Genomic DNA, 20,769 nt, shown 5'->3' on the forward strand with positions numbered 1-20,769 from the left:
GGAGGCTATAAGTAAATACAGCCCTCCACAAATCCTTCTATCCACATCTGCTGTACTTTCCCTGCAGCTAAGGGCAAAGTCTTTGTATAGTGTATGCTCTAACTAGGTACCCCAGAGGACTTGCAGGCCTAGCACCTACCACATGTCACACATGTAGCACAAATTTTGTGGACTCACAAGCTCACATGGCAACGGGAAGTGAGGTATGTAAGAAAAAAATCAATTCCAACAACCCTGACATCTTCACAAAGAATGTGTTCTTACGGCTAAATATCCTTCCTACTCATTTGATCGCCAGGAAAAAGTCTTCTGAAATTTGCAGCTGCTTTTGATATTTTCTCTTCTGCATCCCTGTGCACCTGAGCCACTGCCTTCCTTCCACTTATTCTATTTTTCAGTGATGACGTTTTGTATTTTGGTTTCTTAACCTTTTATTGTTTGTTTGCCCTTGGCCTTTCTGATACTGGGGGATTGAACCCAGGATGTAGCTCTTGCTAGACAAGTGCTTAGCCATGGAGTTACCTCCCGGTCCTGTTTTGTATTTTAGAACAGACCACTTCCTAGTAAATTTGTCCTCAAGCACTTGCCAGCCAATCTTTAAACACCACTGTCACTGTGTTCTAGTCCTCTGATGAATGAAAGCAACTTCTGACTGTCTCAAATCAAAATCAACATGTAATCCTACAATACAAGAATCAAATCACTTCTGATGTGCACCTCCAGACACCACCATTCCTGCAGCGATTCACATCCTGCCTGCACACATGGGCCTAGGATCAGCCACCAACAGTAAGCTCTCAGTGATTACTGCTGACAGAACAATGCTAACACTTAAGAAAAAAAAAAAAAAAAGCCTTCGCTTAAAATCTGGCAGGATGTCAGAAAAGCTCTTTGAATATGACCCACTGATTAAATTGTTCTCACAACTGGGCTGCTAATGTACTTCTTCTCAATAGTGGAAAATTAACAGTGATTACAGCAGCAACCCAAGCAGCATTTGCGAAGGAAATGAGACCTGACTCATGTCTGTGCAAATGCATTGTTACATTTCCTTCCCCACATTTCACCCCGATTCCCAGGACACTTCGCTCCTTGTGTCAGGCTGTGGCGACACACTGATTTCTATCATGTGCCAGCTCAGGCAGGGCTGGAGCTGGGGTGTGGTGGATGGGCACGCAAACAGTGCTGGTTCCTATCCTTTGTGGGGAAGAAGGGTGTTGCTCTTTATAGTAAGGTGGCACTACTTTTTATCAGTCATGGGGCTTGAACTCTGGGCCTGGGCACTGTCCCTAAGCTCTTCAGTTTAAGGCTTACCACCCTACTCCTTGAGCCACAGCCCTACTTTCCATTTTCTAGTGATTAATTGGAGATCAGAGTCTCATGGACTTTAGTGCCCAGGCTGGCTTTGTACTGTAATCCTCAGATCTCAGCCTCCTGAAGAACTCTTGGTTTATAGGCTTGAGCCACCACGCCAGGCAGGATGGTGCTTTTAAGCAAAGGGAAGCTCTTCGTTCCTGTCATTTACTAATGTGTGATAGGAAACTGAGAGTTGCTGAGGCAGCAATTAACTTGACCCAGGGAACAACAGAAATCTTACTAGACCCACTGAGCACTTCTGCATGTGCATGCAGTCTGGTTTAAAGCCTTGGCCAGTGTCAGCTAGATGAAGACAATACATGGAATTATTTGTGAGCTGGCTTAAGTTCATATCCATCATGAGGAACTGGCTACTCACAAGTAAACTCACTTAGGTTATATTGGTTCATGATAGGGAGCACTCAGTTCAACATGGGCGATGCAGGATGTGAAACTAACTACCATCCAGGCCTCTGAGTGGAAGGGCCAGCCTGGGGCACATGAGGGGCCATCTGCCAGTAAGTACTCTGCCTACTTACTACTCTGCCATGTACAACTGCACCTAGTTCCTTACTCTGGGATTTCCTTAACTATCCTTGCATCACTGACTTCAATGAAATCATTATTATTTCAACTGTGTCTTAGTCCCTGTGGTTGGCTGGAAGTCAACCTGTCTGTAATCCCAGCTCCACAGAAGGTGCAGGTAAGAAGATTATATCCCATTGCTGGCCCTGGCAAAAACAAACAAACAAAAAAAACCCAAAACAAAAGCCATTTTATTTGAAGAACAACTAAAACAAAAAGGGCTGGGTGTAAGGCTTAAATGGCAAAGCGCATGTGTAGGCCCTAAGTACAAACCACACACACACACACACACACACACACACACACACACACACACACACACACAGAATAGGAATTAAAAGGCTTTAAGCTGGATTACTGGACAAAGCAGGGAAAGGCCATATCTATGGTGAATCTAGGGAAGGTGCTGGAACTTTTCCATGGCTGTCCTCTAATGGTTCCTGTAAGGAACTGTTCCTACTCTGGTGACACTATCTGAGGGATAATAACAAAGTGAACTCAAGTCACTGGCTTAATTTAAGGATGTTAGCCACTACCCCCATTATAACAGACAAGAGTCAGCTTAGAGCCGGTGCGATGGCTCACGCCTATAATCCTAGATTCTCAGGAGGCTGAGATCTCAGGATCAAGGTTCAAAGCCAGCCCAGGTACAAATGGACCTGAGACTCTTATCTCCAATTAACCTCTAGAAAATGGGAAGTGGGGCTTGGCTCAAGAATAGGGTGATAGCCTTGAACTGAAGAGCAGAGACAACACCCAGGCCCAGGGGTAGGGCAGTAGCCTTGAGCTGAAGAGCTCAGGGACAGCACCCAGGCTGAGTTCAAGCCCCATGACCCACAATCAATCGATCAATCAATCAATAAATGTATGTCAGCTTAGGAGTATACTTATACTAATTAGTCCCCTGGATCCCCGGCTGGTCAGAGGGAAGAATTTATTAGACCTCCAGGAAGCATTCCACTAGGTTGTATGATTTTACCCCACATCTTCACATGCATGCTCTAGAAAGCTCACATGCATGTGCTGCCCAAGAGGTAAAGAAAACAGTGATCCAAAGCTTCATACTTCTGCAAGCTTTTGTAACTAGTAAACACTATAGATGAGGTCTGAAAACTGGTGACCACAGAATCTACTGGTAATGAAGGTCCTGTGATATTTTGTGTGGCTCTGTGGCACGCAGCACAATTGTCCCAAAGACAAAACTAGTCAGTGGGGACGGTTAGATTAGCACCTTAAAAAGTTACTGACATTTCCACATCAAAATTACCTAGGCTTCATAGGGCTTTAAGGGAAGCTATGGAAAGACAGGGGAAGATGTCCCTCTTTGAGTCCAGTGGCTAGGGAAGGGGATCTGTGTGAGAGTGGCTCTCCACTTCCTGCATTGTTTCAGTCTATGTAGAGGGAGCTGGCCTGATGATTAGAGCAGCATAAGCAGGAGGCAAAGGTCAGCTGCCAGCCCTATCATACTTGTCTGCACTGCTCTGATCATGCTCAATGGCCCCTGCCTCAATCCACCATCTTTCAAAGGCCTGTCCCTGTCTCACAGAGAGCAGGGTCAGTTCCTGAAGGGCTCTCTCAAGTCCATTACCATTACTGGAAAGGTCATTCAGAGGTCAGAATCCCTGGAGAGGGTTACTAGGAACATCTTTAGCCATGACAGAACATTCAATCCATGACACTAAAGTTCATCTGTCAGACAAATGCATTCCTCCAGTAGATAAAAGGTCTATATTGAATATCCTACATTCCAACTTCTTAGCTCTGTAGGTAACTCTAACTCTGACCAAAGTGGGCCTGGCCTGAAGTCCTGAAGTGCTTAAGAGCTCAGTAGGGCTGACACATGAGCAGGGAGGCACAAGTGATGACAAGGAGATGATGGCCCTTCTCTTTATATGCAGACCCTATAAATCCCAGGTGCACACATAAGCTTAGGGACACAGACATATCTCCACAAAATGTCTCTTTCCCACAGTGACTTGAGAGCAGTGTACACAAAGATATCAGATTATGCCTTTGAAGCAATAAAGTTCAGTCATGAGGCTAAACTACTGAGAGGAGGTTTATGTTTTTAATTTTAATTCTATAATGCACATCTAACTACTGGTGCAATCTAATGAAGGGCGTGTGTGTGTGTGTGTGTGTGTGTGTGTGTGTGTGTGTGTGTGTGTATGTGTGTGGCTTAAACTCAGGGCCTGAGTGCTTTCCTTGAGCTTTTTGCTCAACACTGGAGTTCTACCACTTGATCCACAGTTCACCTTCCAGCTTTTTAAAAAAAAATTTTGTAGTTAATCATAGATGAGAGTCTCAAGGCCCTTCCTGTGGGGACTGGTTTCCAACCACAGTCCTCAGATCTCAGCTTCCTAAGTAGCTAGGATTATAGGTGTGAGTTGCTGGCACCTGGCTTAAAGGCCATTTTAAAAATTAAAATGGTAGATTTTTTTTTATCTGGTTCTCAAAATGTTGCCAAAACTCAATTAGAATATGCCGTGTTCTGAATGTCAAATGTAACAAATGAGCTCCTGGAAATGGCATGGTTAGTGGAGAAAGATCTTTGTGTAGGAAAGACAAGCAATAATAATAAATATTAATAAAATATACATACCAGTTTCTCAAAATTGACAAGATTATCCAGAAATGTTTTATTTCCTTCATGAATAAATGTTACATCTGTAAGTTAAAAACAAAAGAAATATATATACCATTAGGAATGGATCACAAAGCAAGTCTAAGGAGTTGAGAAACAATGCAACACAGGAATTCTTCTTACAAGATTATTCCATGCATTTGGCATTGGACATTGAAACTGAATCTATATGATACTTGATGTGAAAGTACTCAATTTGTGTGTGTATAAAAATATAAAATATACTAATATACATACAAATGTACATAGTATCAAATACATATATAATCAATATACAAGAATATAAAAGCACACATTTTATGCTCACAGTGAAGTGTTTGGCTTCAACCTGTTTGGTTTAAGGAACTTAAGTGGTCCTTCATGTTTGCTAAACAGCTGAGTAGAATGTTCACAAAAACCAGTATTTTAACATTAATATGTTGGTTTAAAACAATCATTGGCAATTGGTTTAAAACAATCATTGGCAATGTGAATGTGATTTGCTTTGTTTAAAACTGATTTAGATTTCTTAAATCTACATGTTTAAATGGGAATTGTTTATTTCCAAAGTTGGTACCTGATTTTGTATTGGAAGTAAGCAAGGAGAGGGCTTGGAGTTTGGCCTAGTGGTAAAGTGCTTGCCTAGCATGCATGAAGGCCTGGGTTCAATTTCTTGGAACCACATACATATAAAAAGCCAGAAGTGGTGCTGTGTTTCAAGTGGTAGAGCTAGAGATCTAGTGGTAAGGTTAGAGCCTTGAGAAAGTCTAAGGACAGTGCCCAGGCCTTGAATTCAAGCCCCCGGATTGGCAAAAAAAAAAAAAAAAGGAAAAAATAAGAAGTAAACAAGGAGAGAAGCAAGTTGAAAATGGTGATGTTCCTAGACCCATTTGTAGAAAGAAAGCATCACTGATGGAATAAAATAAGGAAGACAGAAAGACGGTTATGTTTATGGAAGATGCTGAGTTTTGTTTGAGTAACTGGTTAGCCTGGGGTAGAGCTTAGCAACGAGTTATGTGCCTAGCCCATGTGAAGCCCTTGCTTCCCTCCTCATCACCAAGATGAGAGAGAAATTGAAGACATTCAATTAAAAATGGCCTTCTGGCTACAAAAGGCAAAGACATGCCTCCTTAGGACATAGGTGTCTGGGAATTAGACACATTAAAGTGAGCAACCCAAGCTCTGAGAGTAAATGATGTGCATAAACCCAGTCTAGAGGGTCCATAACTGAGCACTAGACAAGGAGCACAGTCAGAAATATTCTGTAACTTAAAGGGATACAAATATTCACATTCTGTCACCAATGCAGAAAACAACCAAATAAAAACAGCCTAAATCATATAAACCTGACAGCAAAGAGAAAAGGCAGCTTGAAAAGTCCTATAAATAGAAAGAAACCATATTTGCATTTACTTGCTCTACTCCCTATGGGCTAATACATGACAGGTGCCAGGAGATGTGCTCCAAAACACTGGGCCATCAAGCATCAACTGTCCTCCAAAGGACAAAGCTAGTGACATGGTCACAACACACACTTGTACGACATTCCCTGTAGCCAGCCTCCAGAACAGCTTGCCATAGTTTTGTAAGCCTCTACCCTCCTTCTTCACTTTTAAACCAATGTCTGCATTAGCACAATTAGACACATGATCTGACAAACCCTCTGGTTATTTTTATTATCTTTTGCAGTTTTGTTTTCAGAAATTAATTGCAAGCTTTCATTTTGTGACATAATATTTAGAAAGAATTGTCCACAGGGTTTGCGTTTATAATTTGTATATATCAAATATAACATGGTAACACTGTCTTTGTTAAACACAGCCTGGAAGCTTGCCTTCTGTTCTTCTAAGGAGAGTTCCAGGTTATAGCCATCTCTCAGAGTTGCCTGGCTCCTTGCCACACTGTGAACAAAGTTTTCCACCCTCCTGCCCTCCAAGCTCCTAAGGACAATGATGAGGAAGGTGAAAATAATGTCATTTGCAGTTTGAATAAACCCATCCAACCCTCACAAAAGCGTGGGGGCCAGCGTGTGAAGACAGCAGGATGAGGAAGGCATCCATAAATGAGCTAGCTCCCAGCTACAAGGGCAGACTCAAGTGTCAAACCCAGGAATGCTGAACTCCTTCATCAAGGTACCTCTCAGGAACCTCAAGTTGAGCAAATGAGCTTATCTTGTTTCCAGTTTCAGACAACTTGCTGCATGTTGGGTACCAGTTATCTTTCCACTCTGAACATGTTTCTTTCAGGGCTCCTTGTCTGTATTCCTGCCTGTCTCTCCACACCAGCGGAGGGCAGCAGACTGATTGCTGCTCTTGCTTATAGCCTGGACTGAGGCCAGGAGTTTGGCCTAGTGGTAGAGTGCTTGCCTAGCATATGCATGAAGACCCAGGTTCAATTCCTCGGTACCACATACATAGAAAAAAAAAAGCCAGAAGTGGTGCTGTAGCTCAAGTGGTAGAGCTCTAGTCTTGAGAAAAAACCCCAAGGACAGTGCTCAGTCCCTGAGCCCAAGCCCAGGACTGGGGAAAAAAAAGGCTAGCCTGATGCTGGGGTGGGCAGCAAGTAAAGGCAGTGAGGAGGAAGTTAGGGAGAAAAGGCTGAGGGGGTAGCTACGGGGCCAGAGTCTGGCAAGGGCTCCAGCTGCAAGAGGGGTGTCAAGTACTTGAAGATTTTGATATGGTTGAATGGCAGGTGCATGATAAGGAGTAGGTAAGCTCAAAAACTGGGATATGGAAATGTATGACCTGGAGTTTGATCCCTTTTACCCAGAAATACCTAGACACACTTCAAATACCTCATGAAACAGAGCTGCCAGTTACAAGGACATGGCTTGCAGAGATGGCTAGTGGTAGAGGAGGAAGAAACACACAGGTACCTCAACATTCCTTTCCTTCAAATACCTCATAATTCTGCCACAAAAATCTCTAAGACACATGCATTCACACACACACATACCCTATAGAGCCCTCAGTGAATCCTCAACCGCCTCCTCACTATCCACTCTAATACAAAGGATCACCATCTCCAAAAGTCAGGCACACACATACAGACCATAGACACTGCTTAGCCATGCATGAAGCTTGCCAGATCTTTTGCCAACAGGAAGGCCTTCTGAAACACTTTCAGAAAGACAATTGCTAGACAGGTCCTCAGATCACTCACATACTTGATAATGTGCCTACTTACTGGGAGCCATCTAAAAAAGTGAAATGTGGAGAGCTCAAACTTTTCCTAAACACCTTCAATTTTGTTCTGTTTTTTTTTTTTTTTAAAGTACAAACGACTCAAAGTATATGGTATAAATGAGGGAGGAAAAGAATTTTCATCGAAAATTAAGGTAGTTGCTATAAAATAGTTGGTGTTGCAACTTTAAAAAATAATTATATAATTATAAACAGAAGAATTACAGGGGCTGGGAGTGTGGCCTAGTAGAAGACTGCTAGCCTAGCATGCACAAAGCCCTGGGTTCAATTCTTTGGTACCATATATATAGGAAAAACTAGAAGAGGTACTGTAGCTCAAGTGGGCAGAACGCTAGCCCTGAGAAAGCCCAAGGACAGTGAGCAGGCCCTGAGTTCAAGCCCCAGGAATGGCAAACAAACAAACAAAAAAACACAGAAGAATTACAGTTATATGTTCTTTCTTTCTTGTTCCTTCTCCTCCCACCTGTTTCTTTCTCTTCCTTTCCTCTTTCTTTCTCTCTTTCTTCCTTTCCTTTTCTCTCTGTCTTTCTTTCCTTTCTTGTGCCAACACTAGAGCTTGAACTCAGGGCTCTGAATACTTTCTTGACTTTCTTGCTCACAGTTGGCATTCTACCACTCCAAAGATTTTTGGTGGTGCTGGGTCTTGACTCTGAGGTCTTGCATATGCTAGGCAAGTGCTGTATCACACAGCTATATACCAAACCATAATTTAAGCCTTGTTCTTTTGGAATGAGTGAATGTATAGTCATAGGAAAAAGAGAAATGTAACTCCCAGCCAATGGGAAAGTCTAGGTAACCTCAGATCCAAGCTAAGATGCACCTATGAGACACTAGAGTGCATTAAAGATGGAAGGAAAATCTACTGATAAACAGCAAAAAGCTCCTGACCTGCCTCATTAAGTTAAAAGGACTCTAAGATTTATTACCTTCAAAGTATTTACTGGTTCAATTTTTTTTTTCTGACAAAAATTCAATCCCTTCCAACATCTGTCCTCATTTCCTACAGTTCCCATTTGTGCCTAAATGATTCTATGTGCCATCATTCACCCTTCAGCTAAGGGTATTACATTTTACAAATAAAAGCTGTAAGCTTGATTAAACTTAGCTTAAAAATAAATAAATACAAGAAGCTTAGATAAACACAAGAAGCTCAAATGAACTTTGAAACTGTTATGTCAGCACTGCAACCTTTCCTTATTTCCCTCATTTATACTTGACAGGAGCTTGTGTTTGAACAAGGCATCTCATGTGTGCCTCAGAATTGTCCTAATACCACTTCCTGTTGCACAGGGGCTCTGGCTCCACATTAGGTGAAGCCCCCAGGAGAGACCCCAGGTGCATAACATCAGCTGCATGCCAGCAGGGGTTTGCTGTGGGAGAGACACAGAAGAATGACCAGGCCAGCCTGAGTTGCTGTTCCCATGCAGCTCATTTCCACAATCATATTTATGGGGTGCAGTCACTTTATCCTGAAACAGCAAAGGCTGGATGAAGAATTTTTTTTACAAAACCCCTTGAAAAAAATTAAAGTATGTCAAGAAAAAAATTCAAATCCCCATTTTCCTGGGAAACACATACATGAAGATGCACACAGAATGTTAGGCCTGCAGGTGGGATCCCAAAGAGCTCCTTTTCAGTACTGCTCAGGCTTTGAAAGACAGTGTAGCTGCCATGTTTTCTGATGATGTGCATGTGCTGCACTGGAGAGGAAGGACAGTGGGGTAACTTGGAACTGTCAGGTACTTTCCTAACTGGATTTCAATCCTTGAAAGCATGAAGTACACTCTTTACCAGTGATTTTTCACACATTACACTGACTTGTCAACTGAAGAAATTGTTCATTCCACGGTTTGTGGTGGGATGTTGCCTGTGAAATGCAGGATGGAAATATGAGGTGAGAATATCACTACTTGGGTTCCTTGTACTAGTCCCACTTGTGTTTGAAATAAGTACCTGGTAGACTCAAAGAAAACAATGTAGGTTAAGAAGCAAAGGAAAATAAAAACATGAAAGGCTTCCAGGGCTACTGGGTGCTGGTGGCTCATGTCTGTATTCTTAGATACTCAAAAGGCTGAGATATGACAACTGAGGTTTGAAGTCAGCCTGGACAGGAGATTTTTATCTTTAAGCAGCAAAAAGCTGGAAATAGAGCTGTGGTTCAAGTGGTAGAGTGTCAATCTTTAGTGAAAAAGCTAAAGGACAGAACCTAGGCCCTGAATTCAAGCCCCAGTACTAGCACAAACAATGAACAAACAAATGGTTCCAGTGTTGACTTTTATGAGTAATAATGGCTTGATATCTGCTTAAGCACAATTAAGCATTCTAGGTATCTCAAAGAGAAAGTTGAGTGGGGGAAAAAAGAAACTATTCCTTGCAAACAGAGGTACTAATGTTAAAGTTACTGTAAAGACAGAAACCAATAGTTACTTTTCTGCCCTCCTTAGTTGGAAGGATGGATTTCTACAAAGCATTACAATGTATAAAAGATAGGAAATCCTTACCTTTAAGTAGTAAGGGCATGAATGGGATTTTGGGTGGCTTCATCTTTTTGAATGCATCTCTGTAGGCTTTGTGATTTAGGGAAGGATCCTGCCAAACCAAGCAGATTACAAAGAAAAGGAAAAATCAATGTGCTGTTGGAACAGTTTGCTTTACAGTTTGAACATGATTTAGATAGTTTCTTCCTGAGAATGAAGGATATAAAGGTTTCCTAGGAGAATAAACTCACTAAATTAGGACAGGGAATCTAGGTGATAAGTGAAAGGCGAGTTATTGGCTTACAATAAAGGGAAATGACTGCTAAAAAAGACACCTTTTGATTGCCCTATTATTTTCTTCTAATGGGTCCTTTAAGTACAGTTTGCTCTGCATAATTTCTATTGGAGGTAACAGCAAAGTCTTTTGTTAGGTCTGCTGAAAAGAAAAACTGTCCTTACACAGATGATGCAAAGAAACAAGAACACCATCATTCTGCTAGAAAAAAAAAAACCATAAACTTTGTATCTAAACCTAAGAAATGCTTTAAAAAAAAAGGCAGACAGAATAATGTACAAGAACTAATTGAACACTATACTGATCAATTCTGTAGATCATGAAACAGACAATGGGGGTGAAGGGAGCACTGTCACTTGCTTAACTCCTTAACTAGCAAAGCAACATTTTCATACTTTTGCTTTTTTTTCTTCTTTTCTCTCCCCTCTTTTTCTCTCTCTTTTCTCAGTGTCTCTCTTTCCTTCCCTCTCCTTAATTCTCTAGTTCTTTCTTCATTTTTTTTTTTGTTATTGTTGTTCAGCCATGGGGCCTGGATGCTGTCCCTGAGCTTTTCAGCTCAAAACTACCACCCTACCCCTTGAGCCCAGCACCACTTCCTTTTTTTTTTTTTTTTCTTTTTCACATGGGGTTTCACTGGGTAGCCTAAGCTAGCCTTAAATTCTCAATCTTCTTGCTTATCTTCCTGAGAGCTGACATTATAGATGGGTGCCACGATGCCTGGAACAATGCTAGATCTATAGGTGCAAGCAAACTAGCCTGGACTCCCTGACCACTGAAACCAGAAGGAAACTGGACACTAGCAGTTAATCTGGAGAGCGAGTCTGCTTTGCTTTCAATTTAGGCAATTACTTACTGTCAAACTTTCAAGTTCAGAGAAAAGTTTCTTAAACTTCCCAGGGATTTTCTAAAAAAACAACAACAATAATAAAAGGTTACAATGGTCAAGTTATTTTGAGGAGGTAGAGTGCATTAAATTATACTTACTTCTGTTGTATCTTTTTAAACATAAATATTTCTATTATCAGACTCTCCTGATAACTTCTTTTTTTTTCTTTTTTTTTGCAAGTCTGGGCTTGAGCTCAGGGCCTGAGCACTGTCCTTGGACTTTCTCAAGGCTAGAGCTCTACCACTTGAGCCTCAGCACCACTTCTGGCTTTTTTCTATGTATGTGGTACCGAGGAATCGAACCCGGGTCTTCATGCATGTGAGGCAAGCACTTTAACCACTAGGCCAAACTCCCGGCCCCCTGATAACTTCTTATGATGTAGTTTTCATCAGCTCCTTAATATATCAGACCTTAGGAATACTGCTAAAAACAGACCAAAGCCCCACTACTGGGTAATCTAGCTAGTTAGACATGGCACACACTACTGGTCAATTAATAAAAACTTGAGACTGTTCCACATCTTTCACTTGACAAATGTGCTCATCTTCTTAATGATCTTGCCAAGTGGGAAATAATCATGCTGGCTGATGTTTTTAATATAAATGACTTACTTATATTTCACCACAGAGGGATAAACGGTGATGGGCGCAGAAATCTTAAGTGCTGGGGCTTGTATGCAATTAATGGGGAGAGTCATTGGACTGTTAAGTGCAACTAAAGCAACAGGTGGCATGGAAAGAGGATGGGAGCACATGGCATCCTCCCACATACAACTTGGGTCAAATGGTGCCCCCGCCTGCCTCTAATGTGAGGGAGATGAGACCTGGCACCTTCATTCTGAGCTAGAGACCCTGTGTGGAGGAGAGCTCACACTTGCGGTTGATGTGAATTCTGACCCTGCCCCTTTCCAGCAATGTGACCTCAGCGTCTCCAACTGCACATTCAGAGGCTGTGCATGAAACAGATCCGGTCCATGAATACTAACAACGAGGTTCACGAAAGATGTTTATGCAATTGCCTGGTTCTAAAACAAACCGAAGCAATCTAACTTTTAAGTTGTCTCCTTAGAATAACATGGCTAATTCTGAATTTGGACTTAGATTTTTCACAGCAACTGGCCAAGTTAATCTGTTTTTTACTTTGACTATTGGCAATTATTCCTCTGAGCTGTATGACTTAGAAATCCACCTCCCAATGGCATTTAGATTCAATGTGTCCCAAGTCAAAGTGATTTACATTTGAGGTGTGCCCAAGCCAAGTCTGGCTCACTGCCACCTTTATAAATAAAGTTTTATTGGAATGTTGCAATGGCCATTCACTTACATTGTTTCTTGTATTACCTGTTTGGGAGAGTGTCTTCACTTGGAAGCTTTGGGGCTTGCAAATCTTTTTGTTATTACTTGTATTGTCTTTATAGCGGAAAGAAAAATTCCTAAGACAGTGGAGAAGTCAAAGGGGCTGAAGGGTATGCAGACCATATTGTTCTCTATGGAAAAGAACACACACGGGTCGATGTAAATATATAGCAAGATTATCTCTGGAAGAGCTCCTAAGAAACTGAAAAGAGGACCCCAGAGATAGATCAGTGGGAAACCAAACTCTTTGAACCTTTTATATTTTGTATGCATGGGAAAAGACAAAAGTCTGATTGTCTTGAGAAGCACTGAAATAGAAGTGGACTCTTTCCCTGTCTTTCTTTTGTGAAGTTGCTTTTGTGGAAGAGCTTGCAGGGGCAGAGGAAATTACAAGATCTACTGTCTCTTCTTTACTCCTGGCAGGTAGTGGAAAGGGAAGAGGCCCATGATTCCCGCTGCCTCTTTAGGGTGTGTTTTGTTCCCAAAGACCCCTTGGACCTCCTGAAAGAAGATCCTGTGGCCTTTGAATATCTCTACCTGCAGGTAACTGGAACGTGCTTCCAGAAATGATGGCGATAGCTTCAGAAATGGCATGTTGGTGTGCACATGTGTGCTGTGCACGTGTCCATGTCCGTGTGTGTGTGTGTGTGTGTGAATGCTTTGGGACATGTGTGCTTAACCAGAGCAGGCAAGCCTTGCATTTCTTTCTTTCTTTTCTATTTTTTTTGAACCTCTTTACTATGTCACTACAATGCATTCCATTGGGAAATAGCCCCTGATTAAAGGGGCCATAAGAGAAAGCAGTAACAGGCTTTGCATCTGAGAGCACTGTGGGGCAAGGCCAAGGAGACCAGAGTCACACATGGGCTGCAGTGCAAAGGAGGAAGTTTAGAGTATCACAGAAGGGGAGAGAAATGGTAGCGCACAGTAGCCAGTGAGCAGGAAAGGGAGGGTGAAGGAAGCAAATCTTCAAGCAAAGAGAGGATGGGCCACAGGGATAGTCTACACTATGTGTCAGGTTAATTGCAGGGATTCCCAGTTTTTGCATCTCATAACCCAAACAGACTTTATGGTACAAAGAGCAAAGTCAGAACTTGGGAGGCCTGAAACTATTAAATTTTAAACATCCTTTTAAAGAAAAAACAATGTGAAGTTGCTTTACTTTGGCAACTCTTACGAAATGTCACTGCCTGAACCATGGCAATGAGAGGCTCTGATGCTGAAATCTCCAACATCACAACAAATTCATTTACTTCCACGCACTCTTCCTCACACAGACCTAACTATGAGAGGGCCAGACACAGCTGAAGCTGGAAATGGTCAAACACACACACACACACACACACACACACACACACACACACACACACACACACACACACACATTAAGGCCAGATGGGGAGCAGACATCTTTTTTCTTTTATATGTACTAGAGAACCATTTTAAAGACTACTGATAGAAATGTTCCCTACTTCCTTGAAACATTACTTTTTCACATTCTTACCTTGGGTTTTACTTATTTGACTTAAAATATTCAAATCAGTGTGTTATTCATTTATTCGTTCACAGTAGTAGGGCATTTAAAACCAACACTTGCTAGGGAGGCATTCTGCCTGCCGCTTGAGCTTCACCTGGCCCCTTATGCTTTATTTTTCAAATAGCATCTTCATTTTTCCTTGGCCATCTTGAACCAAGAGCCTCCTATTTACCACTCCTTGTAGCTGGGGTGGCAGGTACTCACTACTGCACCCGCATGCTGGTTGAGATGGTGTGTCACTAACTTTTTCTGCCAGCTAGCCTCCAGCTGCAATCCTTCCTATTTCTAATTTCAAGTAACTTGGTTTATAGGTATAAGATACTGTGGCTAGCTAAATAAATATATTTTCAATGAAGCCTTTCTCTGGAACACTTCACTTTTTGCCCCCATTCCCTCACCCCACTAGAGAAACCCCAAAGCTCACCTCCCAGGTCTGGGACAGCCGGCTGACAGAAGCAGTGTTGAGACCCATCACAATGGCAAAGAAAGAGTTCAGGTTTCGCTGGGCTTTGCAGCTGGGGAACAAAGGACAAGAGAGTATACTTTGAGGAAATACCCTTTCAACCACAGATATCACAAGAGATAAAGCAAAAAAAAACAAAACAAAACAAAAAAAAAACCCAAACTCACCCAGGCATAGGCTCAGCCTGGGCATGGTTCACACTACCATTTCTGACCTGCAAGAACGGCTCCCAGCACTTGGATCTTCCTTCCTAAAGGGAATGGTCTGGGCTCCTGACATGTCATGAGATCCCAGTGTATTCTGAGATCACCGAGTATTCTGAACCCATCTGCAATTTCAACCAAACACTCTGCACATATGCACACAGTGTGAATGTTCTATTAAATGTCTGTCTCGCTCCACACCATGCTCACCTGCAAAGCTCTCTAGCTGGTATACAGACCTTATTTTTTGACAAAGAAGCCTCTCTCCCCTCTCTTCTCCTCTATGTAGACATATATTCCTTGCCACCAGCAAAAAGGCATATGAATATTTAAAATATGACATACATTACAGGGATACTGTTCCACATTTGTCACTTAAGAAAATAAAATGGGAGGAAAAGACATCATGGAGTTCAAGCCATAAGGTTATCCATCCTGCAGAACTCTATTTGAGCTGGAGAGTTAAGTAATCAACACCTTACTGCCAACGCCAGAAAAGGGGACATGGCTTCTATGTTAGCTAGAATTCCAGATACTTCTGTATCTAGACAGTGCGTGAAAACTACTTTTCTGAGGGAACTTGCTTTATGGACTGGGCAAAGCAGGAGTGGGGGCACATGAATGGAGGAAGGAAGGGTGAGTAAATTCAGTCCTTATATTCAGTGTGCATTATGTAAAAACCAAACTGCATAACATGAGGGTAGATGGGAGTGAGGAAAAAAGGGGGAACAATGGAAGAGGTGACACTGATGACTCATAATCAACTTATGGAATTGTAACCTCTTAATAATAACAATATTAAAAAGTCAGAATAAAAAAATAGAAAACTACTTCTCTGTAGTAAAGTTTTAAAATTAAGATTAGGTGGGCACTGGTAGCTAGTAATCCTAGCTACTTAGGAAGCTGAGATCCAAGGATCACAGTTCAAAGCCAGTCCAGGTAGAAAGTCTGTGAGACTCTTATCTATAATTAACCAGCAAAAAGCCAGAAATGGAGTTGTGGCTCAAGTGGTAGAGTATGACCCTTGAGTTCAGGGACAATACCCAAACCCCAGTATAAACACACACATACTTACATACACAAGACAACAGAAGGACATAGTGTCTAGCTGCCTTAACATTATCAATTTAACTCTCCTGAATTCGGTCTCAGAGAGCCTTGAATGTCATTCTGCAGGGTTTGTCATCATTCTCACGGCAGAAGTTTAATAAGATGATATGAACTTAAAGACCCTACAAATCACAAGTACCTTACTTTGATTTTTTTTTTTTTTTGGCAGGTGCAGGGGTCAGTCATGAGACTTAAACTCTTGGATTTTTCTGCTTGGGTTGGCTTTGAACCACAGTCCTCAGATCTCAGCCAACTGAGTAGCTAGGATTCCAGGTATGAGCCACTAGTGTCCAGTTCTTTTATTTATTTATGTATTTACTTTGTGAGTCATGGGGCTTTAACTCAGCCTGGGCGCTGTCTCTGTGCTCTTCAGCTCAAGGCTAATGCCCCACCACTGAGCCAAGCCCCACTTCTCTGTTTTCTAGGGGTTAACTGGAGATAACAGTCTTAAGTCCTTTTGTTCTCATGGCCGGCTTTGAAACTTGATCCTCAGATCTCAGCTTCCTGAGTAGCTAGGATTACAGGCATGAGCCACTGTGCCCAGCTTTCAGTGTCCAGTTCTTATTTTGATATTTGAACATGAGAACTATGAATATATTAAGCAGTGAGCAGAGCAGGTCCTAGATCTCAGTCTTTTTGAGTGCTTCACCTGGTTTCTTGACAAATTTCTTCTGGGTGGGCCTTCCTTGGTATGTTCCACTAAAAGACTGAAACAAGATACTTCTGCTCTGTAGCTTAGAGGCTGGCTTTTTATTTAAAAAAAAAAAAAAAAAAAGGTAGGCTTTGGTACTAACTACACCTCCCTTCTGCCATTCATTCTTTCCTCATTCCACACCTTCTGTCTCATTATAATAGCCACAGAGACTTGTGTGGTGTCATCTCATGGCTTGATACTTAGAAATTCCAGGCTCCTCTGTTGGCTCCTCTGTTCCTGCTCTGTTAGCAGGAATGAATACAGAATCTCCATGTGGATGCCCTTTATCCCTGCTGGAGGTAGGAGTTCTCCCAGCTGCTGGAGGCCCCACTCAACCAGACAACAGACCCCTCAAGGCTACAGTGTGTGTCTCCTTCGCTTTTGTATTTTGCCCATATCTGACTGCCTAACACAAAGAAAAGCTGTGCACACACAGCATTTGTTGAAGATGAAGCCCAAAACTTCTGAGTAAATGCTTTATTATTTTTCACGATACAAAGGTTAGTATTCATTTTTTATTCAGCATAGTTTAGCTATAGGTATAATTCACATCTTTTTATCTTTAAGCTCCCCAAACATAATTTTCCTTGTGTGTCTAGCTTTTCAATTAATACAAACACACACACACACACACACACACACACACACACACACACACACATACACACATACACAGAAAATACCTGAATCTGTTTTTAATAAAGGAATTAAATTAATATAGAGAAAGACATTGGTACAGTTGAAATGCTATCTACTGTTTTAGTCTGGAATTCTGTTATTATGGATCATTCAATCTGTGATAACAGACTAAACATTCTAGTCCAGCAGCTACTCTTTTGTCCCTGTGTGAGGAAATAAAACCTATTCCATCCACAAAGGTGGGGGATGGGGATAGTGAGGAGGGAAACATGAATATGCAAACAGGATGCCTTAGGCAGGAAAAACACTTCATGATTGTAGAAATTACTGTTTTCCCTTGGTTATTCCTGCTAGTGTGATTATAGGGAATTTAACTTTATGTTTCTGTTGGCATTCCATCCCAGGGGCTAGGATAGAGACCAGTACCATAAATAATTCAAGAGCATGGTGCTATATGGAGAAGATGTGAATATATTTCATTTCCCTGAGGATAGAGATAATCTTATACCAAGAGGGAGCTGGATGGTGTCATTTTAATCCTTAGAAAATTAATTTCCTATTTTTCTGTGTAACTGGCATTGGTAAGAAAGCTTTTTACTCAAAAGAGTCTCACCTTCAAGAATCTCACAGCCTTTTTCAGAATACATTGGGGAAAGGATCTAAAAGGGAGGAGAAGCGTTTATTATAAAGGCTGTCCAACTATAGGCATATTTGTTACTTCTTCTGCCTCATCACACAAGACTCCAGATGGGTGCAGCCTTCATCTCTCATCTCAGAAAATACAACATCTGCTTCCTTCCAAAGTTTCCTGGCCTACAGGGCAATCTCTGTGCTACTTCTTGTCTCCCTAAAGACAACTGTGATAATGTCAGTCTCCTCTCCACAGACTTTCCAGTCAACTACCCCTTCTCAACACATTTGAAATCCTATATGGTTTAATCCTTTATTCCTTTACTGATCAGTCTTCCACTACTTTCTTCCACTATCTCTCCTCAGTGCCACACCACCGAGCCTGCTTTTCCTGCTCTAGGTTTGGGATGCCTTCCATTCTGAGATGCTCTTTCAAATTCTTACCCATCAAATCCTACGTATAATGCACACAAACCTTATCACGACCTTTCTCTCTCTGGGTGCAAGTGGCTTACATCTTAGCAGTTTAGGAGTCTGAAATATGACAATCCCTGTCCAAAACTAGTTCAGGCAGAAAAGTGTGTGAGACTCTTATATCCAATTAACCACCAAAAAGACAGAAGTGGAAGCACCAGCCTTGAGCAAGAAAGTTCAGTAACTGCACTCAGGCCTCAAATCCAGGCACCCTGCCCCCTCCTCCATATATACACACATCCCTTTTCCCACACTCTAGTTTTATGAGCTTTCTTTCCCTTAAAGCTTAGGATAGATATACATCTTACACTAGACCTTCTCTTGCTCTATTCTTCACAACAGCAACCACTGAATGAGCCATAAGAGTGCCCCTAGCAGATGGAAAGCTCCTCAAAGGCAGGATTGAATACAATTTAGTCTGATTTCCCCACTCTGCATTGCATAGATATACGCATTCAGTTATCTATATGTATTTCTTGAAATACTATTCTGAGAGGAATAGTCACTTCTCCATATCCACAGAGCCCACACCTGTAGATTCAACGAGTCTCAGACTGATGCAGTTATACTATGATGACTGTGCCTATGTTAGAATGTTAAAAACGCTTTTCTTATTATGATTCCCTAAATAGTTCAGTAGGACAACTATTTCTACAGTATCGACACTGTACTCAGTAATACAGGTAATCTAGAGTAAAGGTATAGACAAGGATATGTGTATATTATTTGCAAATACTACAGTATTTTATATATGGGACTTGGGCACCAATGGGTTTTTGTATCCCTGAGGATCCTGAAATCAGTTTCCCACAAATATCAAGGGATAGCTATACTTGCATACTGTCTGTTAAACAAATGACTTAGGAAGACAAAAGAGAAATGAAATGTGAGGTGTGAAAGGTGAAAGGAACTGTGTGAGATTTTGATCTGTGCTGCTTGTTTCTAGTATGTCCTGTCTTAGGGTACCCAGCCTGTGTTTTGATAGTAGGTCCCAGCAACTCATTACAACTTCATTCTTCCAAACGTTTCTCGAGTCACCATGCTCTGTACTAGGCCCTGTTCTTTGAAAGCAAACAAAGCTGTGTGAAGAAATCCTATATAAAAAGGCGAGTTGACTACAGAAACATTGAAAAAGTACTAAGCATATGTGTAGAGAGGGGAGTTACTTGACGTGAATATGACAATCAGGAATGATGTCTGGAAGAAAGAAGCATCTCATCACAGTACTGAAAACGGTCCTAAGTTTGCTATTTAGTTGGCATTTGTAAGAAAGCTTTTCACTCAAGAGTCTTACCTTCAAAAGTCCCACAGCCTATTTGAGAACACACGGGGGTGGGGGGGAGCACTCAGCAGAAAGCATAAAGTGGAAATGGCTGTGGTTGGCTGTCTATGCTTGGAGGATGATATGCCTAGTATCCCCACCAGGATGCTCAGGGGTTTGCCTGGCACTACTCAGTAGAGGGACTCAAAATGAACGAATCTGCCCAAGTTCCTGCTGTGGGCATCAAGCACCCTAGAGCACACCAATTTCCATTCTTATTCCTACACATCATCTTCTCCCGTTCTCTTACTTTACTCACAGTGCAGCCAGCCACACGAAGCACTGAATACTGCCAGCTCGTTAGATGTATACACAGAGCAGAGTGCTTCAATCTGGTATTTTGACATTTACTTTCAGACATAAATACTTCAAATGCAAAGACATAAATATTCAAAAACAGACCTTTTCACCCATGTGGTCACTTAACTCAATATTATACTTCTACATCCCAACTCTTCTTATCACAGGAATTAAAAAAAAACACACACACATAATGTATTTTTTTCTCACAGAGATGAGATAAACAGTGCTCTGTGCCATAGATACTTACTGAGCTGCAATTTTGATGAATTTTTTCACCAGCTGCACTCGCTTGCCCAGCTGGCTGCAAAGCAGAATCTCCGTGGCCACCCAGAGCTGGACTTCATTGCATCTCTGGAGCAAAAGGCTGAGGTTCACAGTGTGCTCTCCATTGCCTTGTCTGCTGAAGGTGAAATAGATCAGCTCTTGCTGAAAAAAAAATGCAGGGTTTATTTTTAGTATACAGACATGATGGTGCATATTTTAGTCCCTTTTAAAGAGCTTGTCTCAAATCATTAGTATATTAACAGAAAACAGATCAAATAATCATGTATCAAATTTGAAATAACTTATCTTTAGTTTTAGAGATGCCTCGTTCAGTAATAATCAATTAGAATT

General features: G+C 41.6%; 1 protein-coding gene across 2 annotated transcripts in view; it reads right to left on the reverse strand.

The window, feature by feature from the left end:
- Positions 1–20,769, reverse strand: part of Rapgef5 (Rap guanine nucleotide exchange factor 5) — a 233,291-nt gene that overhangs the window by 7,314 nt on the left and 205,208 nt on the right. For both annotated transcript variants that reach the window (XM_090332742.1, XM_090332741.1), the window contains exons 20-24: positions 20,402–20,580; positions 14,742–14,832; positions 11,393–11,443; positions 10,269–10,356; positions 4,544–4,608 (exon numbers count right to left, since the gene is read on the reverse strand). In XM_090332742.1, the coding sequence (XP_090188868.1) occupies positions 4,544–4,608; positions 10,269–10,356; positions 11,393–11,443; positions 14,742–14,832; positions 20,402–20,580 (474 nt within the window). The remainder of the gene's footprint in view (positions 1–4,543; positions 4,609–10,268; positions 10,357–11,392; positions 11,444–14,741; positions 14,833–20,401; positions 20,581–20,769) is intronic.

This window comes from Megascapheus bottae, chromosome 5, assembly GCF_031878675.1.
Source record: "Megascapheus bottae isolate mThoBot1 chromosome 5, mThoBot2.hap1, whole genome shotgun sequence".
Lineage (NCBI taxonomy): Eukaryota > Metazoa > Chordata > Mammalia > Rodentia > Geomyidae > Megascapheus > Megascapheus bottae.